Below are 25,958 nucleotides of genomic sequence, written 5' to 3'. Positions count from 1 at the left end.
GGATGGGGGAGGGGGAAGTCTGAAGTGTGAGTGAGAGGCTTGAAATGGGAGGCCAGCTCCCACTGAACCATGCATTGTGACTCCGTGAACTCTAAAGGAGATAAGAAACAGTACTGTGGCCTGAAGAGAACAGACATTAGGAGAGACTGAAGAGCAGGAGAGCTAGGCCGTTCTGGAGAAAACCATATGCTTACAGAGCTGAAAGGGCCTTTCAGAGCTCAGAAAACTTGATTTTAAAATGTAGGCTCAGGCCCTTATTTTATGGCTGTAGAAGCAGATGACGGGAGAGTCCCCTCTGACGTGCACAAGTCACAGAGTGAGTCTGTGAAAGAGCTAAGAGGTCACACGCAGGTTTCCTGGCTCTCCTGCTTCGACCCCATGTCTCCTGGCCATTGCTTGTCGGGGAACATTGCCTACACTTCCGCCCCTCCCTCTTCTTTTCTCAGGGCGAATATTCTGGAGCCGGAGGGAACGGTGGAGATTAAGTACAGAAAGAAAGATCTGATCAAGACCATGAGAAGGATTGACCCAACTTACAAGAAGCTCGTGGAACAGCTAGGTGAGAGGGTTAGAAGTGCCTCATCTCTCAGAGGGCAAGAGGGGCCCGCCCGCTCCGCTACCAGGGCCTTCTAGCACGGTGAAAACAAAGTGAAACGTGCCAAAACACAGCCACAATAATGGTGAGATGTTTTCAGTGATCAGTGTAGCAAACTCAACCCCTCTAACGTTAAAAAATTATGTGTAGTGCCTTAGTGTTTTTATTTCTCAACACACCCAAAATATAAAAAATGGAAGTATTTGGGACCAGCGAAGAAGATAAGCATTTTCACAAGATGTCCTTTTAGAATTGTCCATCAGACAAAATATTTTACCAGTTTTGTTTAAATGATAGCTTTGTTTCTCCTGTAACCTTAGGTGTAATTCTGTTTAAAAGTCCATATTGGGGGCACCTGGGTGGCTCAGTCAGTTCATCGTCTGACTCTTGATTTTGGCTCAGGTTCTTTCTTTTTCTTTTTTTAGAGATTTTATTTATTTATTTGACAGACACATCACAAGCAGGCAGAGAGAGAGGGGGTAAGCAGACTCCTTGCTGAGCAGAGAGCCCGATGCAGGGCTTGATCCCAGCACCCCAAGATCATGACCTGAGCCGAAGGCAGAGGCTTAACCCATTGAGCCACCCACGTGCCCCTGACTCAGGTTCTGACACCAAGGTTGTGAGACTGACTCCCATATTGGGCCCCACGCTGGCTGTGGAGCCTGCTTCAGATTTTCTCTGTCCCTCTCCCTCCGCCCTTCCTTCCCCTGCTCATTCACTCACTCACTCTCTTAAAAAAAAAAAAAAAAAAAAAAGCCCATACTGGATGGTGATATCTTTGTAGCTGTGCTCTGTAGAAGGTTTATCCGTGTGTGTGTGTGTGTGTGTGTGTGTGTGTGTGTGTGTGTGTGTGTGTTATTTCTTTGGTTTGGTGTCAGGGTAATGCCGATCTCTTAGAATGAGTTGTGAAGTGTTCTCTCCTATATCCCGAGTTTGAATTGGTATTATTTCTTTAAATCTTTGGTGGGAGGTTTCTAACTACAAATGCCTCTCTGTTATACACAGGACTATTCAGGTTATCTGGTTTCTTCTTGGCAGAGCTTCCCTAATTTATTTATCTCAAAGAAATTGTCTGTTTCTTCTAAGGTGTGAAATTGCCAAGAGTTGTTTATAATCTTCCCTTCTATGTCTTTTGCAATATGCAAAGTGCATAGTTCTTTCTGATAAAAGGGGGCATCTTCACAGTTGCGTGCTCAAGGCCGTCTTGCCATTGTGAGTGCCTGTCTGAGACGGCAAGAGCTGCTTGATTTGGGGGTACAATCAAAATTCCAGTGAAGGCCCGTGCCACAAAGCCTGGTTTGTGCCCTTGCCCACAGGAACACCAGGGCTCTCGGACAAGGACCGCAAGGACCTGGAGGGCCAGCTGAAGGCCCGGGAGCAACTGCTGCTGCCCGTCTATCACCAGGTGGCGGTGCAGTTCGCCAGCCTCCACGACAAGCCCATCTGCATGCTGGAGAAGGGTGCCCTCGCTGTAAGGGCCCGTGGCTGTGGGGCAGGGTGTGAGGGGTCCAGCCCAAGGTGTCTTGGTTTCCAAACAGGAGGCGATCTGGGCGGGAGTGCCACACATTAGAATCTCCTGGGGAGCTATTAAAAAAAAGAAAAAGAAAAAAATCCCAGGGCCCTGGTTGCTCTCCAGACCAATTCAATCAGAGTCTGGGGGAGGCAGGGTGGGAGCTGGGCATCAGCGTGCTTTCAAATCCCCAGGAAGTTCTAACAGGCAGCGAGGTTTGGGAACCACCAGTCTGATGTGTGTGTGTGTGTGTGGGCACACGCGCGCGCGCGCGGCGCGTACAACTGCCAGGATTACAGTTGGGACAGATTGGTCCTGCCCTGCACTCCCCCAGCACTGCTGATCCCGAGCCCCACCCCATCGCGCTGTCCCTGAGAGGATATCCTACAGTCAGCCTACTACCCTGTTTGGGGTGCTCCCTCCCAGCCTAAGCTCTGCTTGCCTCTGCTGAACCAGTGTTGGCTGCTGGTGCCTTCTCGCCTCTGCCACCTCCCCAGGGCAGGGGCCTCTGCCTCCCCTGAAAGCCTCAGTTGCCTGGTCTGCAAAATGGGAATGATCAGAGAGCCATGCCTCGTGCAGGCCCTAGCCCCAGATGGCGCCCTGCATCCCCTCCCAGAGGGTTCAGGCCTGGCTGGGGCTTGTCCACAGGACATCTTGGAATGGAAGACCTCACGCACCTTTCTGTATTGGCGCCTGCGCCGCCTCCTGCTGGAGGACCAGATCAGACAGGAGATCCTGCAGGCCAGCCCTGAGCTGAGCCACGTGCACATCCAGTCCATGCTGCGGCGCTGGTTCGTGGAGACCGAGGGGGCCGTCAAGGTGGGCCTGGGGCCTGGGGTGGAGATGGGGGGGGTGGGGGGCAGAGGCTAGCCTGCTGGGCGGTGGGGGTCTCTCTCTGAGCCAGCCTCTCCCCCTCCCCCAGGCCTACATGTGGGACAACAACCAGATGGTGGTACGGTGGCTGGAACAGCACTGGCAGGCGGGGGACGGCCTGCACTCCACCATCCGCGAGAACATCAAGTGCCTAAAGCGTGACTCCGTCCTCAAGGCCATCAGAGGGTGAGTGGCCACATCACCCCCTTGCCCATCCCTTGGACTTATCGGCAAGTGCAGGGACCACAGTTTTCTTCCAGTTGCCCAACTCCAGAACGGCTGCATGGTCCCTGGGCCTTGGGCTCATGGCTGCATTCCTTGCTGGAGTCTATAGGGTAACTTGTCCAAGGTCACAGCCGTTGCGCTGTGTGTGTGTGTGTGTGTGTGTGTGTGTTTCCTTTTTTTTTTTTTTTTTTTAATATATAATGTATTATTTGCCCCAGGGCATAGGTTTGTGAATCATCAGGCTTAGACAATTCACAGTACTCTTTATTTCCTATTTTTAAGATTTTATTTGTTTATTTGAGAGAGAGCATGAGCAGGGGGAGGGGCACAGGGAGAAGCAGACCCCCTGCTGTGGAAGGAGACTTGATCCCAGGACCCCAGGACCATGGCTGGAGCCGAGGGCAGAAGCTTCGCCAACTGAGGTCCCCCAGGTGTCCCAACTAGAGCTCATTTGTGAGAACCCACATTCTTAACTGCTGGGTGCTAGGCTGCTACCTCCCATTTGGTATCAGCCTTTCCCAGGGATTTGCTCACCCCATTCCAGCAGGGTCCCCTGTGAGGTGGGCAGGTGATCCCGTGGGACCATTTGGGGAACAACACTGAGGTTCTGGGGAAGTCCCACAGCTAGTGACTCATGGGCTTCACCGTCCTCTGAGGTGTTCTCATCTCTCCCACTACACGGGACTGTCACCCCCATGGTGACCACAGCACGAAGAGATTTGGGAGCTCTGGGTTGTCACCCACCCTGGAATATGACACGCATAGGGATTCTGGGGACTGCCCTAGGGCCCACTGACCTAAGTGGCAGGAATGACCCCAACCCTTCTCTCCCCTCCCCCGCAGCCTGGTACAGGACAATCCAGAAGTAGCCGCGGACTGTATTGTGTACATGAGCCAGCACGTCAGCCCAGCCGAGCGGGCACAAGTCATTCACCTTTTGTCCACCATGGACAGCCCAGCCTCCACCTGAACCCAGCCCACCACACTCTCATGCAGGACCACAGGCAAGAGAAACCATGCTGACCTGCCTACCGCAGGCCTCATCAGGACCTTAGGGGTTTGCTTAAAAAAAAAAAAAAAAAAAAATCCTGGACATTTCTTCAGGGCTACTCGCCTCCCACTCACTCCTGTCTCAATAGAAGTCTCAGGAGTGTCTCCTTCCAAACAGAAACAGCTTCCTCTCTGCTTCGGGGAAGTTTGGTCTATGTCTCTTGAGACAACACGTTTTGCTGCGTCATCAAATCAGCCTGAACCCAAACGCCCCGGTTTCCTTCTGCCTGGCGTGTGGGATCCAGGAGTTCTTGTATCAGATCATGGAATCTTTTATTTTTTTTACTCTGAGACCAATTCATGATGGAAGCATCTTCTATATTTCAGCAGAGTAACTAGGCCAAGGAAAGAAGAGCAGAGACAAGAAGAAAAAAAAAAAAAACAAACCTATTTTTGTAATGATGCTTATTTAGATGCTGTTGAGTCACCCGGAAAAGGGTTTGAATGATTTTCTAAGAGATGAAATGGTTTATTATTCCCCAAGTGGCCCTTAGTGAGTCGCCAGGAATGTCTCATTGGTAGCCCATGCTCAGAGATTTTGTTTTTGAGGGAGGGACAGTAAATGGGCAGAATCATCCAGCTTCCCTGTGGCTCCTAGCCCCCTGCTCGCCCCTTCCTTCCCCCTGCACACATCCTGGTGGACAGGTGGGTCATGAGTGTCACTGCTATGATCAACACTACCCCTCCCGGAGAGGCCCTCTGCTGTCACTCTGTCACCTGGTGCCTCGATGTTGGTAGAGGGACCCGGCCCCAAGGGGTGGAGCTGTGGCCCCTGGGGCCACACTGATTTGCTCAGGGAGATCTCTGTGACAGGCCCTCCAGCTCTGGGCTTCACAGGCTGCCCCACATCAGACCTGCTGTCCTCCGGCCCCCGTCCCTGGGTTCCCCCGGTGACAGGGATGGAAGCAGTCAGCCACTCCCCTACTGTCAGGATGGGCAGTTTCCCTGAGGACCTGTTCAGAGGCTGGCGAGGATGCTCAGGGAAGCTCCCACAAGCCAGGATGCTTGAGGATGCCTGAGTTGAAAAAATACAGTTGGGCCATCAGCCAATGATAGCCCTGGCAAAGGAGATTGTCCTGGCAGCGGTGAGGAGTGGGAGAAAGATGAATGAGCTGCTGTCCCATCCGGAGGCCAACCGGGGGAGGGAGCAGACCTCTGTGCTGCCTTGGGACCTGAAGAAACGTTTCCAGGTACAAGAGGCTCTCTTGGCTTTGGGAGGAAAGAGAAGTTGATGACTAGCTGCTACCTGGGAGGGGTGGGTGGGGGAACCCACCAGGAGATGTGTGGAATAAAGTATTTCTTAAAGGAAGCACTTTGGCCTTGACTTATTCTCGGGACCAGAACAGGCAGCCTGCCTCCCTGGGTGATTCCACTGCAGCTCACCAGCCTCCCGCCTCAGCTGACATCTTAAGGAAGCCCCCATCCGAGGAAGACAAAGCTCTGATAGAAGGTTGTATCCTGAAGGCCACAGGTAGACTTGGTCTTTTCAGCTTGACTTCAAGAAGGGGCGCCCGTCGCTCTCTGCTATCTGCTGAGCCAGACCCAGTCTTGCTAGGCTTCTTGCTTTTCCAGAAACCCTTAACCTCTGCAGAGGTTGTATCATGAAACTTGAGGACACCATCCAGACCGGCCCTACTCCTCTCCCCGTGGCTAATCCAACCAACATCATCCCTCGGATCCCCATCAAGAACCTGACACCTCCCGGGCCAGGCCTGGGCTGGAGGCCAGCCACCCTCTGTATTCAGTGACTTCTCTCACTCCCGGGGTCAGCAGATTCAGGAGCCCCTGCGCCCCGACCAACCACCTGAATGAGCACCATGTCCTTGTGTGTAAGAGCTTGTCTACATCATGAATGTACGGCGCTGCCAAGCTTGGAACCCTAACTTCTGCCCCTTGGTTTGCCCTCCCCACCTAATTCCCCAGCTCCAAAAGTCAGCTGGCCTTTTAACCCAGAGTCATTTACTTTACTATGAAAAATCTCCAAACACCAAAAAGTTGAATTCTCTGCCGCAGACCCCTAATCGTCTGATACTCACAGCTATCTTTGACATTCTCTTGTGCATGTCTTTGCTTACTATCGATCTGTCTGTCCAACCCTCTCTCAATCTGCCAATCCATTTTCTTATTTGGACCCATTTCAGAGTGAACTGCAGGCATTAGCGTATCTCTCAAAATGTGTTTTTTCTTTAAATCACATCCTGAGGGTCGCCTGGGTGGCTCCATTGGTTAAACATCTGCCTTCCATTCAGGTCATGATCTCAGGGTCCTGGGATCGAGCCCCACATCAGGCTCTCTGTTGGTAGGGAGCCTGCTTCCTCCTCTCTCTCTGCCTGCCTCTCTGCCTACTTGTGATCTCTTGCTCTGTCAAATAAATAAACAAAATCTTAAAAAAAAAAAAAAATGGTGCTTCCTCCAGTCAGTTCTCCCTGACCACCTCCAGTTGGGAGCTGGTCCCTCAGCTTCTGTGCTTCTCCTGTTACATGGTACATATGTATCATGCAAAAAAAAAATACAAATATACATATGAAATGTGGATTTGAAAACGAAATGTATACCTAGGGATCCCCAAGTCCCTCCGACTACTGAGCAGAAGAGGGATTTTGGAAAGCAGTCTTAACAGCAGAGATGTGGTCACCCCCAGAGATGACAGGAAAGGCCACTCCCAATGATGATCTGTATCTTGTGTTATTCCCACCCACGTGTAGCTCTAAGCAGCTTCGTGTCCAGGAAACACAGGCCAAGAATCTAGGATGTCTCATTTTCCATTTTTTTATTGGGGTAAGGTATACATAACAAAATTCACCATTTTAGCCATTCTGATGTGTACAGTTGAGTGACGTTTCATACATCTACACAGTTTAGCAACCAGCACGGCCCTCCATCTCCACAACATTCTTGTCTCAAACGGGAACTCCTTACCCCTTACACACTCCCATTGCCCCTTCTCCCCGCCCCGGCAACCGACAGCTACTTTCTGTCTCTGTCCGTGCATTTGCCAACCCTAGGTACCTCCTGTGAGTGGAATCACGCAGTATTTGTCTCTCTGTGGCTGGCTTCTTTCGCTCAGCACAAGTTCCACAAGGTTCTTCCCTGTTACTGCAGGTGTCCGAATATCCGTCTTTTGGGCTGGATAACATTCCATGGAACATATGCACTCCTGTCTTAGTTCGTTCGGGCTTCTATAACAAAATACCACAGGCTTGGGGGCTTATAAATAACAGAATTTCATAGCTTACACTTCTGGAGGCTAGAAATCCAAGATCAGGGTGACACCATGGACAGGCGAGGGACCTCTTCCGGGTCGCAAACATCTCACCGTGTACAGAAAGGGCAGGGAGCTCTCTTGGGGCCTCTTCTAAGAGCATTAGTCGCCTTCAGGAAGGTTCCACCCTCCTGATCTAAGGACCTCCCAGAGGCCCCACCTCTGGATGCCATCACTGCCGGCTTTAGGATTCCAACTAATGAATGGGAGGTATGGCCGGACACAGACTTCAGAGCACAGCACCCACATTCTGTTCATCCAGCCAGCCATCCATCCATCCATCGATAGTTACTTGGGTTTCTTCCACCTTCTGGCTTTTGGGAATGACGCTGGCTATGAGCTTGGGAGTGCAAAGACATCTCCGAGTCCCTCCTTTCACCCCTCTGGGGGTAGCTGCCCAGACATGGAATTGTGCACCGGATGACAATTCTCTCCATCACTTGGAGAAGACGTGGTACTGTTTTCCATAGGGGCTACACCACCCTACCTTCCCATCAACAGGGCACGAGGATTCAGTTTCTCCATATCCTCCCCAACACGTACCAGCTTTTTTGTTCATTTTTACAGTCGCCATCCTTATAGTCAAGCCTAGAAGTAATTTGAACTCAGAAGTCATTGCACCTTTTTGCTTGCATCCCTTCAACAGGGTGGCGGGGACAGGCAGCCTTGCCCGAGTGCGCTGTTAAATTTTCGATTCCTGGGCGTCCTGCTCCCCCCGCCCACCCAGCGTCTCCTGCGCCTTCGGGCCTTCCTTCCGCCAGTTTGGGCTTCGTCCTGCTACCCTCCAACTGGAGGTGGAGGTGCTGAGACCCTGGGGATGGGAGGCCCCGCATTCATATCCAGAGGAGGGACAGTGTCAGACAACCAGCCTCGTCCAGGGGAGGGAACACCTGCTTCATCACCTCCTCTCCTCTGCCTTCGGTCTACTCCTCTGTCCCCTTCCCCAAACCTCCCGCAGCTGCCTTTCAGGAGAAAACACTCCTTGAGGCAGGCAGGGCGACGCCGTGCAAAGGGCCAGAAGCTCTGCAGACCTGCGGTCAAACCCTCAGTTTCAGCTCCACTTCAGACCAGCCAGCCGGGGCTGGATAAGGGGCCGGAGGGGAAGCAGCAGGGCTGCTGGGAGTCCCACCTCCAGCCCTGAGTGCTCCCAGGTAAGCGTGCTCTGCCTCTCTGAGCCTCAGTTTCCTCTTCTGTAAAATGGCGTGTTTGTTTCCTGAGACAGCTGGTTAGTGGCTGAAAAACAACACACACTTGTTCGCTTGCAGTTCTGGAGATCACAAGTCTGAGATGGTGTCGCTGGGCCAGAGTCAGGGTGTTGTGAAGCCTGTGGTCCTTTGGGAGGCTCAGAGGGAAAGTCTGTTTGCTTGTGTTTTCCTGTGTGGAGGGGCCCCTTTCTGTTGTCAGAGCTGGTGAGGTGTCCTCTTCAGCGCTGACACTGAACCTCCTGCCCCCTCTTTGACTTCTTAGGATCCGGGGTTACAACAGGGCTTACCTGGGTATCCAGGACCCCCTCCCTAGTTTCAGGGAAGCTGATACACAACCTTAATGCCACCTGCTCCCTTCCTCGCCCTTGCTGTAACAGAACCAAGTCACAGGGTTAGGACGTGGCCACCATCTGGAAGCCACTATTCCGCCTCCCACAGGGGATGGCACCTACTACCCCCCCCCCCCAGGATAAATGAACTAAGCCATGTCACAGCACATGTTGCAAAGTGAGCCCCCGTCCGCGTTCACCAGCGGCGTTGGTTAGAACGTGGGCGATTTCTCCCCGAGGGAGAAGAAAAGCTGCACGATCACGAGCTGAGTCTCCATTTTCTTATCTGGGAAATGGGTGAGTCTCCTGCCTCTGTGGGGGACTGAGCTGTCTGTACTCCTCAGGAGCAGCTTCCTGGGGCTTAGCTCGGTTCAGAGGGTGGCGTTCAGAGGGTGGCGAATGCCAAGCATTTTTCTCCGGAGTTGACCATCTGCAGAGAAGTTGGTCCGTGAAGCCTCATTCCTTGGGTCTCGCCTTCGTGCTTTCTCCTGGGGTCAGCTCAGCCCCCGCACAGGTGGGGCTCGGGTTGGGATTAGGGCTCTGTCTTAGAGCTTGTGACCTTAGGACCTTGGTGTTTCTGCCTTGATCCTGTACATACGTGGTGGCCCTGCTTGCCCGCAGGAAGGAGTAGTAGACAGACTCAAGTAAAGCTTCTCAGCCATCTCCTTGGGGTGACCGGGCTGCTGAGACTTCGCCCTCCACTGAGGGCGGTGGGGGTGAGGGGAGTGATGTGCTCATTGGCCAGGCTTGGGTCACAGGGTCACCTTGGAGTCAAGCCGTGGAGGGAGTCTCTCCCTGTCACCTGCCTGTTTTCCCCAGAGGTGGACCTGGTCCGCCCTTCCCTGTCATCCTTCTAATCTTCCTTTCCTGCTCATTGTCACACGTGCATGGATCCGTCTCCCCAGGGAGTGTGCAAGCCACTCCCCAGAAGGGCTTAAGAGTTGACTCCTAATGAATGCATCCTTCTGCTGTTATCTTGGGTGGCAAGACCTTCCTTTATTCCCCAAGCCTCAGTTTCTTCATCTGCAAAATGGAAGCAATAATGAAGCCAGGTGCCTGGTAGGGTCATAAGGAGGGTTGAAGGAGTTCATTTCCAGGAGGGTGTGGTGCTGAAAAGCGTGCATTTGTTCCCACCTTATTACCTCCTGTGACCCCAGAAATGCACCAGAGGCGGCGCCATGGAGCTCTGACTCTGGAGTTTGGCACTCAGGGCCTCAGTCCTGCCTCCTTGGTTGGTCCGAGCCTCTTTTTTCTGAGCAATAAATGGGGTTTGTGTCCCTGCCTGAGGGATACCTGTTAAGAGCCTGGCACTGAGGGCTGGTGAATGGTGGCTGTGCTGATTTTCCCGATAATGACAATCTCCAAGGGGAACCTGGGCCAAGGGGAACCTGGCATCAGATCCCTGGGTTCAGTGTTCCTGTGATGTTGCCTCTCTGGGCCTCAGTTTCCCCGCCCCCCCGCCCCCGTCTGTAAATGGGACCTCAGCTGTGAGCGGTGAGTGACAAACAGAGCTTTTGTCCTTCACCTCCGCCACGCCTCCCTCTGAGCCACAGAGCTGCCGTTCAGCCTGTTTTGACAAAAGACAGTTATTCAACGCTACTCTGAGAGTCTTGGCGTCACCTGAACATGGGGTCTTCATTGGCAACAACTCAAACATCGTAACTTGTCGGGGGCCACATCCCGCAAAGCCACTGAACAGTCCTGCTCAGATGGCCAGCACCAGGCTGTGTCTAAAGGTGAAGGCTGCTTGGCAGAAAGTTCCAGAACTAGGTAGCAAGTACTTCAAGATGGTCCTTTAAGACAAGCCCCAGCCTTGAGCCCTCCAGGCGGCTGTCTGATGAAGAGTCTGGTCCTCGGGTTTGGGGATGCCCAGACATAGCTGGACATCCAGCTGGTCAAGAGGGGACAGTGGTCCGAACCACCACTGCACTTCTCGGCATCGATGGGGCTGGAGGGTCCTTCTCTTTTACCTTCTCTTTCCCCAGACCCGCTCTCCTGTCCCTCCCACCCACCGTCTGCAGAATCCACCACTTGTGAAATCAGTAACTGATAATGAGAGAAAAAAGAAAGAAAGAAAGAAAACCACATAAAAACAGCCATAGGGCAAGGACGAGACAAGCAGGTGCCAATAAACACACCGCCTGGCAGCTCCGTCAGCCCTCTCACCACGCGGGGCAAGCTTTACATCGTCCCCTTTGCTTTTTTTCCCATCAGTGTCTTAAATCCCAGCACGAATGGCCCCCGCCATCCTTCCCATTCCCACCCTGGTCTCCCCCTCGGAAGCCCCCAAGCCTGGAGTGAGGTACACTCCTGTCTTCTTGGGCGCATGTGGGAAGAAATCTGGATCATGACTAAGCAGTCAGAAACGTCTCTGGTCTCTGATTTAGAAAAAGAGAATGTCCCGTAGTATCCCAAGAGCTTTTTGTTCTAAAAAACCAGCCCAAGGCTCTAAGAGCCTGTTGGCGCCATGATCCTCTGGAGAAATTTAGGAGGAAGGGTTGCCGGGAGGCAGGCAGGGACCGGGGACTCTCATTCCAGGGCCAGTTCCAATCGATGCTGCAGAGGGGCTCCAATAAATATAAATAAAGGTACATGGGGGCCCAGGGCCCAGCATGGCGCAGGATCTGTTGTGTGCAATGGCCTGCAGGAAAAGTAGGGCTGGAGGGTGGGGGGCGCACGCCCATCCTGGAGTTCAGCCCCGGCTGGCAGAGGGGAGCTGCCGGTTCTGCCGGTTCTGCTTCTGACCTCGGGGCCTGATCTCTGGAGGCCCGAGTGGATGCTTAGCCCCAGAAGAATGATTTCAAGGGCCTCCCCGCTGGAGAGTTCCCATGGCGTACCAATGCGTCCCATCTCAAAGTCAGGCTGCAGGTCCTCTCAGGAGCCCGGCAGGGGTGCAGGCTCCAGAATCTCATTCTCAGATGTCACTCTCTGGGAGGAGCGTTGCGGGGGGGAGGTCGTTGAGGTCAGGGGAAGCTGGTGTGCCTGTCCATTCTCCTCTGTCCTTCTGACCTGGGGTGGGGGGAGTTGCCCAGAAGGCCTCCTGTGCGGGAGTGAGAGGGCCAGGGGCGCCAACAGGTGGAAGAGGCCTCACTTCCCAGTACACCAGGCTCCGGGGAGCTCTCTGCCAGGGGCTGGGGTGGGGGCAGACAAGGCCATCACCTCAAAGCAGGGCTATGGGCTTGTTCCCTGGGGCGCCCAGGTACTGGGAGGAGGAGGTGGTGGCTGACGCCGTCACGCTGTCTGGGGTCGAGTACGAGGCATAGAGACCTGTCACCTGCAAGTCTGGGAAGGACTGGTCACTCCCGCCGGAGACGGGGGTCAGGCCTGAAGCCCCCAGCTCACAGCCAAGGGAAGAGTCTCCGAAGGCCCCCAGGGTGTCCAGGCTGAAGCCCCCATCCTTCATCTCCTCCCAGAGGTTCCCTTTCAAAGACAAAGGCATTTGGGTGAGCTGGCTTCAGGACAGATGGACCTGAGTTCAAGTCCTGTCTCAAGGAATAGGCAAAGACCGTGTGTAGGGTTCAAAGTCAGGGATTGCAGGGGAGGAGGCATGGAGAAGCCAAGTTCTAGCCCCAGCCCTCCCCCTTCCCACTGGGCATCCCAGGGAGTGTTGCTTTTGAGCCTCAGGCTCCTTGGGATGAGTGGAGACAATCAGAGACTCCATCCAACCCCCCCACCCCTGTTATTTTCCCAAGGTTTCAACAGGGGAATGTGTAGAAACATGGAATCTCTCTCAGGGTTCCCACCATGGCCCAGCCTGGGGACAAAACAACAATTTCCCTACATAATAATCCAGGGGGTCAGGCAGAGAGAGCAGAATATACCCTTTCACAGCTGTAAGTAACACCCTTACTAGCTCACTCACACACTTGCTAACCAGTCCATTCCCTCTCTCGACAGAGAACTCCCAGAGGGAGGGGCAGAGAGGAGTCCTCGGCCCTTGGCTGGCGCACGGTAGGAGCGCCCGTGTCACGAACAGATAAATCATAAGACACTTCCCTTGTCCGTGCAGGCATTCGATCATCTCCTATGTGCCAAGCACAACCGAGGGGCAGGCAGTGGGTCAGAGCGTGACCTGGCCTATGGCTGGCACACGCACACTGAAGCGGTTACTGAGTAAAAGCTGGAGGTTGGACAGCCCTGAGTGGAGGTACTGCTCTGCCCCTTACTAGCCGGGTGACCGTCAGGCCAGCAACCTCACTTCTCTGTCTCATCTTCTCAGCAGCAGAATGGGGACAGGAAATGGCAGTGGCCTGCCAGGACCATTGCGTGGTGGGACTGGGGTGATGGCTAGGGCATACAGTAAGCACTCATGAAATGCTTGCTGTAATTCACCAGCAGGAGGCACTTGGGAAATACTTGTCCAAGGAATGAGCTGAGGGGTAAATGCAGATGGACCTCCACTTGCCTGCCCCCATCTTTCTGGCCCTGCAGCTTCTGCCACCCCCACCATCCCCTTCTGTCTCGCCCTACCCCGTTCCTGTAGCCTCACCCTGCAGAGCGAAGTCCATGATGCTGGGGTCCAGGGCGTCCACCTCGGTGCTCATGTCGGTGCTGATGTTGATGAAGTCCACAGGGGCCCTTCCCAGGGCAGGATGGGGCAGGGGACTGGGGCTCAGGTCTGGCAGGGCATGCAGGGGCGGGGTCTGTGCTGGGGCTGGAGAATCTGGGGCCAGATGTGCCTGGGGCTGGACCTGGTGGTGCAGGGGGACTGATTGCAAGGACAGGGTCACCAGGGGCTGGGGTGGGAGCTGGGAGACAGCCAGGCAGCGGTGGGCCATGGCCACCGTGGCGGCGTGAGTCAGCACAGTGGTCTCGGGGTTGCCAGGCCGTCTGCAGTTTTCTGGTCGGTCCGAAATCAGTTTGTCCAGCTCCTCTGCAGGCAAGGGAGAGGTCTCTCAGCAGCCGGCCTGTAGTTCCCAGGCCCCCCCGTTAGCATGTCTGTAACCTAGCAATTCCCTTGGATTCTCTGAACCTCGGTCTCTTCCTCTATGAGAGGGCACTGTGCACTCTGCACAGTGCTGTTGGGGAAATGTCATGAAATCACAGATTGCATAGGGTCTGTGAGGAATGAGGGAGCCTCACATGACAATGGTAGGTCCTCTCTTTGGGACAGTGCTTTAGCTCAAGGACGTCCCTGAAGCTAACAGCTCTGCAAGAGGAGGCAAGGCAGAGAGGACAGGTCCCACGACACTGGGACAAAATGTATGAACACACAAGGGGTCCTAGCCGCTCCCTGCTACTAAAGAGACATTAGGTGTTACTGTGGGTTGAAAATCGGATCCTCCTTAATGCTCTTGGTTATAAACAAGAGAGATGATTACTCTGAAATTATATCTGGTTGGTGGCTTGAGTCTCCTTGAATGTTACACTAGTTTGACACTGGACCACTAGGGTTCCGGGACCTATCTAAGATGGCACACGTTTTAGAAAAGAGGACACTTATGGGTGCCGGGGTGGCTCAGTTGATTAAGCGTCTGCCTTTGGCTCAGGTCATGATCCCAGGGTCCTGGGATCAAACCTCTGTGTCAGGCTCCTTACCCCACTAAGGGGCTATGGGATCACACCATGGTCCCCTTTTCCTCACTTTTTCGAATTATTCATCTCAGAGCTACACCCCCCTCCTCCTTCATACCCAAATCTCAAGCTTGATGATCCCCACAGAATCAGGCTAAATATTCCTGAGGCTGGGTGGGATTAACCTTCCATTGGACATTTTCCAATGGATGTCACTTCTATGTCCCTCCCTGTCACATCTCTTAATTAACAAAAAAAAGCAGATGCAACATTTTTTGCTAATGTAAAAATACTTCATGCAGAGGGTTGAAGATTCGGAAAATACAGGAACATGTGAAGAATATCTTTTAGTCTTTCTGCATGTGTATGTGTGTGTCCATACACATAAATCCACACATATATAAATGAGTGGCTACACACACACATTTAAATATATGTGCATTTACTATATATTTAAAAATATGATTAGGCTGTGTTATATTGTCTTTTTTCACTTTTTGCATTGGGGTATATTTTTCTATTCCAAAAATATTCTTTTTTTTTTTTTAAGATTTTATTTATTTATTTGACAGAAGGAGATCGCAAGTAGACAGAGAGGCAAGGAGAGAGAAGGGGGAAAGCAGGCTCCCTGCTGAGCAGAGAGCCCAATGCAGAGCTCGATCCCAGGACTCTGGGATCATGACCTGAGCCGAAGGCAGAGGATTAACCGACTGAGCCACCCAGGCGCCCCTCAAAAATATTCTTGCAGCTCACCCTTGCATTATATCTATTTAACTAATTGCCTATCTAAATTACTTTCAATTTTTACTAGTAGAAATAATTTTGTGGGCCTCCTCGGTGGCTCAGTGGATTAAGCTCAGGTCATGATCCCAAGGGTCCTGGGATTGAGCCCCTTGTCAGGTTCCTTGCTCTGCAGAGAGTCTGCTTCTCCCTCTGCCCCTCCCCGCTGCTCAAGCTCTCCCTCTCTCTTCTATGTGCTCTCTCTCTTTCAAATCTTTAAAATAACTTTGTCTGTAAACCTTTTGTTGGAATTTTTGATATCCTCAGCATACATTACCAGAAGTAAAATAACTGGACCAAAAACGTAGGGAAGAGTTTGTAGGGTTTTTATATATTATTTTGACGTGGAAATGTCTCACTCATCCTATTATGAAGGTGCCTGTTTCTCCACATCTTAGCCCACACTGGGTGTTACTATTTTATTATTTTATTATTTTGAAACAAGGTGCCAAGGCAGTAGGCAATGTAAGAAAGTGATGTCCTCCCATGGTTGCTTAGTTTGGCATTTCTCTGTGAGAAACTAGGGGCTGCGTTAGGAGACTGAACAGCTTTCCACAGGCCTCTGACCAGACCCTTCCGTGGACTTGCCCCAGGGGAGGCATGTTTCCCAGGAGGAAAGGAGGAAAGTCCACCAGGCACCCGTGTCCCCACCAGCAAGGCCGGGACCTATGGGCAGGGATACGTGTTGCGGGTGGCCGTGGGGGTGTCTAGGCCTCACCGGGGTTGGCCATGCTCCGGTGGATGGCAGCAAGGTCCTTCCTCTTCCACTTGTACATCTCCTCCTCCATCTTGTCGATGCGGGCCAGGTTCAGGGCCCACAGGCAGCCCTTGCGCGAGGAGCCACTCATCTTGTTCTCTACCTTCTCGAAGCACTTGTTCAGGGACAGGTTGTGTCTCACGGAGTTTTTCCAGCCATCGGGAGCTGTCTGTGGGGACACATGAACGCACAGGAGATGCCCTCAGAGACCTTCTTGTAAGCCCTTCCTCTCCAGGGGCATCTCAGACACAGGCCTCAAGGGGCAAGGCATGGCAGTGGTGGGGTGAAGTGAGTCTGACGCCTGGCCTTAAGTTGGGAAGGCAAGAGAGACTGTGGGGACTGTGGCTCACCAGGAGGGCCACGCCCTTTTAAAGGGGCAGCTGCATATCAGCTCCAGCCAACAGTTACTATGTGAGAACAAGCCCAGGGATGCTGAATTGTCCCCTCCTTCTCTCCTCCTTAGGAAGCAAGCGAGAGAGAGGATGCCATCACGCGGATAATTGACCGAGTATATTCAGTCATGTTTCAATGCTCATACTTAATTGTTAGGTAATCAGATACTACAGTGCAGCTCACATTCTAGCCCCTGTCCCCTGCACTCTCACACACCACTGTCTGCAATATTTCTGCGAAGGACACTGTCCAAGTCAGGGACCCTGCAGCTTGGTACCCTCTGACCTCCTTCCCTCCTTATTTCCCTTTGATGCCAACAAAAATAATGTTCGTGATGGCCAGTCACACGCCAGGAGCTGCCACGGCCCTTTACCCACAGAGTCCTCGCTCCCCTGGCCAGCTGGCTGTCATTCTCCCCATCTTACATAGGAGCAAACCAAGGCTCGGAGAAGCAATGGCTCTTGCCACATCTGTGTTCTGCATTAGGGTGTTTTGGGGAGTCTGTGTGGAGTCACTAAGCTGACCCCGCCATCTTCTGCTCTCCCCCACTCCAGGATGCCCGGTGAACTCCATCTCTGGGCAGAGTCCGACTCTAATGCCCCCTCTTCCTTCTGGGCTTCTTTGGCCATGCCTGTGTGAATGCACAGGTGTCTACGGCCATCACTAGGGACCTAAGACAGTGACCCATTTTAGTCTGGGGCCAGTCCCGGGTTCTGGCGGTGTGAGGGAGATGCCAGAGCAGCTGGCCTCTTAACACCCCTACACCCCACTGGGACTCCTCACCTTGAAGTAGGGGAAGTGCTCCTTCATGAAGCTGTAGATCTCACTCACGGGCAGGCTGCCTGTCTTGCTGTTCTTCAAGGCCATGGCGATCAGACAGCTGGAGGCGAAGGGTGGGGCAGGCCAGGATTAAAGGGGTCTCAGGCTGACAGCCCAAGTTCCCCTCTGCCAGGAAGTCTGACCTGCTTGATCTCACCAGTACCAGCCCTTCCATACTCAAATGGTGTTAGCTCTGGTACCATTCCATGGCCCTAGGTCTTGCCCACCCCTTGCCCTTCTCCTTGACCCTGAGCTCAGACAGTGGCACCAGTCTGAGAAAACTCTTTTCCTCTCTTTATTCCTTCCCCATAGTGAATGTCTGTGGGCCTTTAGACTTAACTAGGCTGCTTACCACCCACCCCCCACTCTTGCAGAGTACACAATATTATTTTGATGGCTTTTTACATCACAGGGAATCAAGGCTCAGAGAGGACAAGCTGCTTCCCCGAGGCCGCATGGTTTGGGAATGACAGAACGGAGCATCGGGCTCTGGGTCTGGAGTGGGTTCTCCACCCTGGGAGCTGATCCTTCCTTGAGCACGTCCCTTCTGGGGGCTCCCCACTTGCCAAAAGCTCCCCCCACCTTGCAAGTCTGAGCTGTCCTAAAGGCAGCCTGGCCTGTCTCCTCCCCTAGCCCCCCAACAGCCGCGGCCCATCCCGGACCTCACCTGTATGAGTAGATGGGCTTGGGGTAGTGTTTGGGGTGCAGTTCCTGAGATGAATGGACAGCCATGCGGGGCTGGGAGTACGGAGACCGTGCTCCAAATGGGGAGCCATACAGGCTCACAGGAGGGCACTTCCCACAGCCAGAGCAGGGAAGCGTGGCAGAGAGAGAAGGTAAGAAAGGACATAAGCCACTCACAGGAACCCTACCCCACCCCAGGCTTGCTTTTTAGGAGATGTTATTTAGTAAGCTGTGAAGTCACCAGCCCCAGGAGACAATCCTGTCTCTCTCTGCTCCCTGCGGGGGTTTTCGGGAACCCAGTGAATGACTCTGTGGGCATGGCGAAAGCTATCTCTGTGTTGCAGGAGAGTAAACTGAGGCTCAGAGAGGTTCCTGGCCAGCCCAATGCAGGGAGGTGTGTCTCTGAGTCTAGGACCCTCCCCCCAGCCCCCGGGTACCTGCTGCGGGCCTGCGGGGAGCGGTAACTGTGTCTGGGGGGTGGACGAGTATAGCTGTGGCGAGTCCTGCAGGCCAGATGAGGGCTGGCCCCCCACAGGGATCTGGCTCACCTGCAGGGGCCACAAGAAGAGATAGAGGGGGTTAGGGTGAGGGTGGATCAGCCCCGCCTTGGAGGACACCCCCCCCCCTCCGCCGCCACCGCTCGAGCTCCCTGACCCCCGTGGTGATGCTTACAGTGGCTCCGTGACTGGCAATGGGGCCCAGGCCAAGCATGCCTGGGGGGGCCACGCCAGCCGGGCCATGGAGCAGGGCACCTGCGGTAGCTCCCACTTGCAGGTCAGCCGCCCTGGCCAAGGCACCTGCAAAAGGGAAGCACGGAGAGGCTGCTGGGCCAGAGGAATGGGGTCTGCGGGCAGAATGGCTCCATCCCTGGACACCGCCAGAGGACAGAGCCTTCACCCACACCCTTGGGACCAGGTGCATGGCAGGTGCTTGGTAAATCACCACTCAGAGTGCAGTGCTGAGCAGTGGATTCCTACCAGCTGTGTGATCTGGGGCCTGCCTCAGTTTCCCCATCTGTACAGGGGAGCTCCCAAGATCACCTACATATGAAGTTGTTGTGGGGGTTTAAGGGAGGTCATGTCTATACAGGGCTTATCACGTTGCTGGCTGCATGACCACATCTCGGTAAATAGGAGTCAGTAACTAATAATAACAATGATGTCATTAGTATCCCGGTTCTCGTCTATCGTGAAGCCCAAACATCAATTCATTGTTCAGCTCTCCTCCTCAGAATCGTATCTTGGTTCCCAGGGCCACCAGGCTTCGCTCTTTGTGCCTCCTCTACCCTCTGCCAAGCCCTGCCCCTGAGCTAGTGGATGTCCTCACGCCTGCACTCCAGCCACCCGGTCCTGGGCCTGGGCAAGACACTGTTCATCTATCACAGATCCTCACCACCATTCTGCTTTAGGGCTACCTTCTAGATTAAACCAAGTTGACCTATAAGATGATCCTGCCCTGCGGCCACCTCTTCCAGGAAGCCTTTGGGGTTCCTCGGCTCTCTTCTGAGTCCTGGCCACCACCTGGGCTCATCCGTGGTGCCTTTGGTCTGTCTGCCTCTCTCGGACCAGACCCTCAGCTCCCTGAGAACTAGGACCACATCTTGTATGACTCATAGAGACAGGAGCGTGGGAGGGGTGCAGCCGCCCAGGGAAGAAGGGACAGGCTTCCTTCTTTCATGCTTCCCATCTCTTGCATGCCATATAACACCTACTATAACTCCAAGGTACTTTTGGCATTGAATCTTTTCAACACTCCAGGAGGGCAGCTCTGCTATCCTTTTGTTGCAGATAAGAAAATAGGTCAGAGGGGAAAGTAGTTGCCCAAGGTTATGGATCTGGAGGTTCTAGATGAGGGTTTGGTAAACCCTGATCCAGCAAAGCCAGATCCAGCCTGTGCCATGTTTTTGTAAATAGAGTTTTATTGGTACATAGCTATGCCCGTTCATTTACATTGTCTGGGGCTGGGCTTGTACTAAAGGGACCCTATGGCCTACGGAGTCTAGATATTGACTACACGGCCTTTACAGAAAGAGTTTGCAGACCCCTGCTACAGACGTTTTGGCCAAGAACAATTTGTTCAATGAAATAAATATTCCTAGACCCTAATTTGTCAACTATTGGCACTTTTAATGTACCTTGATGATTGTTTTCAACACTTCTTATGCCACTATTTTGTCCACTTGCTATCACAGCAGCTAGCTGACATTTATTGAGCACCTACTGTGTGCCAGGATGGTCGGCACCTTCCAATGTATCCTCTCTCTAAAGATCGGGGTTCTGTAGGCTTCTTCAGTAAGGGGCCAGATAGCAAATATTTGAGGCTTTGCCAGCTGTATGGTTTCTGTCTTTGGGTTTTTTACAACCGTTAAAGAATGCAAAACCATTCTGAACACAAGGGCAATACAAAAAATGGGCTGCAGGTTGCAGGCTGCCTTTGGCCTGCAGGCTGTAGTTTGCCAACTGCTTCAGCTGTTCACAAGCCGGGAAGGGGCAGAGAAGGGGCTGTCTTCATTCATCACTGAACCCTGGCACATGCTGGTGAGCACACGAATGCCCCCCATCCCTCCAAAGAAGGTGTCATCAGGCATGTTTTGCAAATGCAGTAAGAGGCACAGAGAGTGAGAGACTGTCATAGTCACCCAGCTGCTGGGGGGCAGTGCTGGGGGCGCCCCTCCCCCCCCACCCCTGCGCCACGCCTCTCCCCACCCCCACCCCCCTTGCGCCTACCTGGGTGTGGGGGCAGCGCACCGGGGCCACCCAGGTCCATGCGGCCACTCGCCATCTGCTGCAGCCGTGGCACATCCACCGCTGTGAGCCATGACAGGGACTGCAGGTCCCCGGGAAGGTCATCATCACTGCAAGTAGCCAGGAGCCTACAGGGAGGGGCAGGAGCTCGGGCGGGGCGGGGAGCTCAGGTCGGCTCCTGGCCATGTAGGGAGGCGCCCCTCCACCTCTGGAATCATCCCTGGCCCCTCACCCCCCTGAGCCACCCTCATGTGTCCATCCCCTGGGCTAGGCGTGGTCCCTGGATCCCCACTTTGGCAGCCAGATCCCACATCCTCAAATCATGCCTGTGTTTACTGTATCTTACCTTAGTCCCTACCTAGCCCCCAAATAATAAACACTAATGTTTGTTGAACACATACTATGTGCCAGACACCATATCAAATCCTTCATGCGTGGTAAGTCATTGAACACTCTTCACCCCATGAAGCAAACGGTAGTGGTAGTATCCCCATTTTACAGATGGGGAAACTGAGGTGAGGAGCTCGGTGTTCAATAGGCACAGGCCTTTTCAATCCTGTTCAATCCCTGCAGCAGCCCTGAGAGGTCGGATACGCCCACAGGTCCCTCTTGCATTTGGGGAAACTGAGGCTTAGAGCGCTGAGTCGCTTGCCCAAAGCTACACGTAACAGGAAGTGGTGGGGCTGGGACCCAGGCAGCCAGGCCTGAAGCCCAAACTCTTCACCATGCCCCCAGCAGCCCCTGGAGAACCCCGTAGGACCCACATCCACCACCCCTCTACAGATTCTCCACAGAAAGAGAAAGGCTACCCACTGGGAATGGCAGGCAGGTCCCCCCAGTGTGGGGTAAACAGGCCTCCCCAGCACTCCTAAAGTCATGCTTGCCACACGGCTCCAAGGGCCCTGGGCTCCCATGGCAGTGTCTTGTCCACGGGATAAGGTGGCTGCAAACTGGCCCAGAGCCCACACCCGACCCACCAGGCCACCAGGCCAGGGCCCTTCTGGTGTGTGGCCCAGAGGTCCCCAGTCCACATTCTGAGAGCCACGGTTTAAGAATAAGTCTCAGGGCTTCCTAGGAAGGGAGGAGAGAGAAAGCAGCGCAGCCTCCAGCCTTGTCCCGTGTGGGGCCGGGACCCACCATGGGGCATCCGTCTCAGCCCCCCAGAGCCGCCCTCCAGCTGGGGGCTCTCCCCCTGCCGCCCCGCTGTCCCTCGCCTTTTCTCTCCCCACTCCTTCCCACCTCGCCCGTGCTCGCTCTCTCTCCTTCTGTTTTAGGGCCACAATTAGCGTTGCCATGGCCACAACTGCTCCTTGGTGCGGGGCCTGGGCCCTCAGCCCACCAGGCTGGCATCAGGTGACCATCAGGCTGCCCCAGCCATTGGCTGCCTTGTAGGAAAACAGGGCCTGGAAACGATTTGAAAACCCGGCCGGCCGTGTCAGCAGCAGCAGTTGGCCTGGCTGCTGTCCCCCGGCGGCCCATTGTGCGACAAACGACTGTTGCCCCCGTGGCACGTGGCCCCCATTGTCCTAAGGTATCTGTGCCATTGTCGTTGTGGCCCCCCTCCCCACCCCCGGCTGCCACTCCTGCAGCCTGCTCGTAACTCATCTGGCGAGGGACAGCCACAGCCCAGGCCTAGGCGATGCCATCTGTCCCCTCAGGCCCGTGGAGACCATGGGGTGAGACTGAGGGGCAGGGCCTGGTGTGCCGCCCACCGCATGCATGGGGGCGTCTGGCCAGTCCCCCCCACCCCAGGACTGGCCAACCTCCCAGAGTCTGGTGTTGCGAGCCCTGCTCCTGCTCCCTTACCTGCTGTAGCTCCCCATTGCCCCTGCAGCTCTCTCTGGTTCTGGGGCAGCAGGAAGGAATGGAGGTGAGCTGCTGCTGGCAGGTTTCTGAAGCCAGAGCCCCCCCCCCCTAGTGGTATTGGTTGGGGGGGGGGCTTGTAAACAAACTGGCTTTCTGGGTGCAAGCAGGGTCTCTGCCGGTTGGTGACTGACAGATCGTCCTCAGAGTGGTTAAGAGCTCAGGCTCTGGCTTCCAATCCTAGTCTTCACTTACCTGTGTACCAGGGCCACTGACTTATTCTCTGTGAGCCTCAGTTTTTATCTGTAAAATAGGGCTAATAACACTTCCTTTCTCCTAGGGTGTCAGGAGGATTCAGCAGCGATCACACGGAAAGCCCTTAGAACAGTGTCTGACTCGGCTGCGATCAAGATTCATTCATACCAGTATTAATGTTACTATCAGCCAGGTCCCTAGAGAACTGGAAGTCTGTGGAAGCTTTGGGCTCTGTGGTCTCAAGGACCCGCCTCTGTTGCTGCAACCACCAGCGGCTCCCGTGTATTGAGCACTGCCTCTATGCTCTCTCCCCATTCTGCAGACAGAGAAACTGAGACTCCCAAGCAGTCACTTAAATGCCTAAGAGCCTGTTTCCCCAGGAGGGAGGATTGCAGAAGGTTAACAATGCTGCTGAGCTCGTGGTGGGGGAGGGTGCGGAGTAAATGGTGCTATTCTGACTGTGCTTTTATGGGGTTTTTTGGTCCTGCTGTTTGTGTGCCCCGACCCCGGCTCCCCATTCCTTCAGCATCACCCACACCCACACACACAAACCTATGAGAAGCACAAGCAGCCTCCTGCGGCCACCCAGTGTCTGTTCCAGCCACCCTCCCCACCCTGGGACCCTCGAGCATGGTCCCACTGCCATGCCTTAGCAATTCCCCCTGCAAGGAGTGCTGCTCTTTTGCTTCCTTCCCCCACCCCCCTTCAAAATGGTGCCCATCCCTGGAGGCTCACTGCACATTGTCTTCTGGCCTCTTACTGTGTGGAAGCGCCTTCAGACATCATCTCATCTCACCACACATTTGATCCATGGGGAAACTGAGGTTAGAAGGGAAACATTTTGCTTCTGATTCATAGTCCAGAAAAAGACCAGGGCTAGGGCTCCGGGCTGTCTGTGCGGGCTCATTCCAGCCCAAGAGTGACTTGTCATCCAGGAAGTCTTGGCCATCCCGACCCCAAGCTCAGGGACCCCTCTGCATCCTGGCTGCTCCCTGCACCTTGCCAGGGCCAGTAAGTTTGTGCTGCTGTCTCTCTGCCCCCTACTGCCACTGTCGGATCACTGAGGGCTTAAATGCCTTCTTGGCTGGTTGAAATAAGCTGACCCCCAGGCCACCAACCCAAAGAATGGTGCGACAGTGGCTCTCATGTCCAGAACTTCTAACACCCACAGAGCTAGCCTCTGCCTCCCTGACTCCTTGCAACAGCCTCCAACAGGGACGGGGAGCAGGCAGCCCCACTGTACAGATGGGGAAACTGAAGCCACCCAAGACTTGAACCCAGGTCTGTCTTGCTCCATCAGAGGGCCCCTGGGGGTGATGCTCCCCTGCCCCCATGAACTTGGGGCTCACGAGTGGGGCTGTGGATACCAGCATTGCCCAGGACTTGATTCAAATGCAGAGTTCAAGACCCAGCCCAGAGCCTGGGGTCCCACCCATGAGCTGTGGAAGCCACATTTGGCACCTCCCAGCAAAGCTCCGGGGGAAGGACAGCTCCAGGGTGGTGTGACAGGACCTTGGGAGGGCACAGTGCAAGCTTTGACTAGACAAATCTGGGTTCAAGTCCTGGTGACCCCTAGCTGTGAGACCTCAGACAAGCCACTTCTGGTCCCTGCGTCTCCATTTTCTCATCTGGAAAATGGGAGTATAACTGTCTCTGTCTCCTTGGGTGGTTTCGAGGAGCCCACAGGCCAGTGTGTATTCCACCTTGAACCCAGGCCTGGTCCCCATTCTCCCTTTGGGATTGGTGGCCAGGCCCCGTGCCCCCTGCTGGGCCTCCCTCCTGCCCGTGCCTAACACTGGCATCTCCCATCCCCGCCTGTCTCCTGCCATGGACATGGACACCCTGAAGCTCTGTGGTGGGGGTCCGCTGGCCCTGAAGCCTGGCTCACTTCCCTCATCCCCCATATTCAGGCCTCTTCCCCGTGCGCCCCAGGAACCGGGAGGCAGTGTGCCAGGCCCTAAATAGGTCCCGTCCCCATTGCCAGGCCCAGGTCCTTACCCATCTGTCTCCTCCACTCCCTGCAGAGGCATGTCAGCCCTCTGTCCACAGTGCTGGTGCTGTGTGAAGCACCTGCCACCTGTCCCTCACCAAGGCCTAGAGTTCCCTCGTTAAAGATGCCCTGGTGAGCCCCATTCCTACTCTCTTCTAGCACTTCCTTGCAAATGGCATAAACCACAGGGTCATCAGCTGGTGTCACCTGAGAAAGACTTCTTGGTTTGAGAACCACTCTGTCTTCCCAGCCAGAGGCCCTCGGACAGGCGTGTAATCTCCAGCCTCAGCTGTCCCACCTGTAAGATGGGTCAAGGGGTAATGCCAGCACCAATTCCTTGTACCCATCCCCAGAGCTGGGGTGATGGTGTATAGCGGACATGGTTTTTGTGAGACATGCGCCATCAGCGAGTGTATGTGTGACCTTCTACCAGTCCCCTGAGTGGGTTTCCCCTCTACTGGGAGAAGACAGGACATTTGCAATTCAAAGGAAAAGGCAAAATCCAGCCCTACCATCCTGGGGGTCTCCCAAGACCCCTCCTGCTCACTCTCTCTAGGTCTGTCTTTTCAGTCTCTGGGTCAGGAGGTATTTCCAAAGAGGACAGGGGCTGTACCCCACCCCCAGCTCTCAGGCACCCCCAGTTCTGGCAGGGAGGAGGCCAGGACCAGGGCTAGGACCAGGGCTGAGTCCACAGCTGGGGGCAGGAGCCCCTAGAAGAACCTGATGTTGAAGCAGGGAACCTTATACTCCCTGAGGGAGGAGCTGTACCCCCAGAGCCCAGTATAGAGCCAGGCACACAGCAGGTGTTCAAAAAGTCCTCACGGATTGGACAAATGAACAAATAGACCCAGCCTTCTAGATGTCCCCACTCCCACTGCCCCCCCTATCCCCCAGGGCCAGGCAAGGGTGAAAGGCCCAGCTTAATTTTATTTAATTTTATAAAAGCCTATGGAAATCGCTTGGGGTGGACAAGTCCCTGCTGTGTGCCCAGCCCGATCAGGCAGGTGTGGTTACTTGTTACCGCCTTCCCGTTTACCAGATAGAGACACTGAGGCCAGGGAGAAATAGGCCTGTCTACGGCCCCCCAACTGGGGACTGGGCTGGTTATAGCCCCATTGTCCTCTCTCCCTGCCCCATAAGGAACAGTTAAAGAAATATTTTCTGTGGATT

At 54.3% G+C, this 25,958-nt stretch overlaps 2 protein-coding genes across 5 annotated transcripts in view; one reads left to right on the top strand and one right to left on the bottom strand.

The window, feature by feature from the left end:
- ACACB (acetyl-CoA carboxylase beta) overlaps positions 1 to 6,595 on the top strand; it is a 123,839-nt gene extending 117,244 nt beyond the window's left edge. For 3 of the 4 annotated variants that reach the window (XM_059140603.1, XM_059140604.1, XM_059140605.1), the window contains 5 exons: positions 447 to 559; positions 1,912 to 2,066; positions 2,754 to 2,924; positions 3,028 to 3,164; positions 4,047 to 6,595. In XM_059140603.1, coding sequence (XP_058996586.1) covers positions 447 to 559; positions 1,912 to 2,066; positions 2,754 to 2,924; positions 3,028 to 3,164; positions 4,047 to 4,173 — 703 coding nt within the window. In that variant the 3' untranslated portion in view covers positions 4,174 to 6,595. The remainder of the gene's footprint in view (positions 1 to 446; positions 560 to 1,911; positions 2,067 to 2,753; positions 2,925 to 3,027; positions 3,165 to 4,046) is intronic. The other variant, XM_059140606.1, reaches the window with a different exon arrangement.
- Positions 6,596 to 10,475: 3,880 nt separating this feature from the next.
- On the bottom strand, positions 10,476 to 21,621 carry FOXN4 (forkhead box N4). The gene is made up of 8 exons (XM_059140327.1): positions 20,723 to 21,621; positions 18,669 to 18,793; positions 18,434 to 18,544; positions 17,980 to 18,107; positions 17,277 to 17,373; positions 16,062 to 16,269; positions 13,539 to 13,922; positions 10,476 to 12,469 (listed from the first exon to the last, which is right to left on the bottom strand). The coding sequence occupies exons 1-8, from the start codon at positions 20,775 to 20,777 to the stop codon at positions 12,210 to 12,212; spliced, it is 1,368 nt and encodes a 455-aa protein (XP_058996310.1). The 5' UTR covers positions 20,778 to 21,621; the 3' UTR covers positions 10,476 to 12,209.
- Between the last annotated feature and the right edge of the window lie 4,337 nt (positions 21,622 to 25,958).

This window comes from Mustela lutreola, chromosome 11, assembly GCF_030435805.1.
Source record: "Mustela lutreola isolate mMusLut2 chromosome 11, mMusLut2.pri, whole genome shotgun sequence".
In the NCBI taxonomy this organism is placed as follows: domain Eukaryota; kingdom Metazoa; phylum Chordata; class Mammalia; order Carnivora; family Mustelidae; genus Mustela; species Mustela lutreola.
The sequence above is the reverse complement of the archived record's forward strand: the minus strand, read 5'-3'. Positions and strand labels throughout refer to the sequence as shown.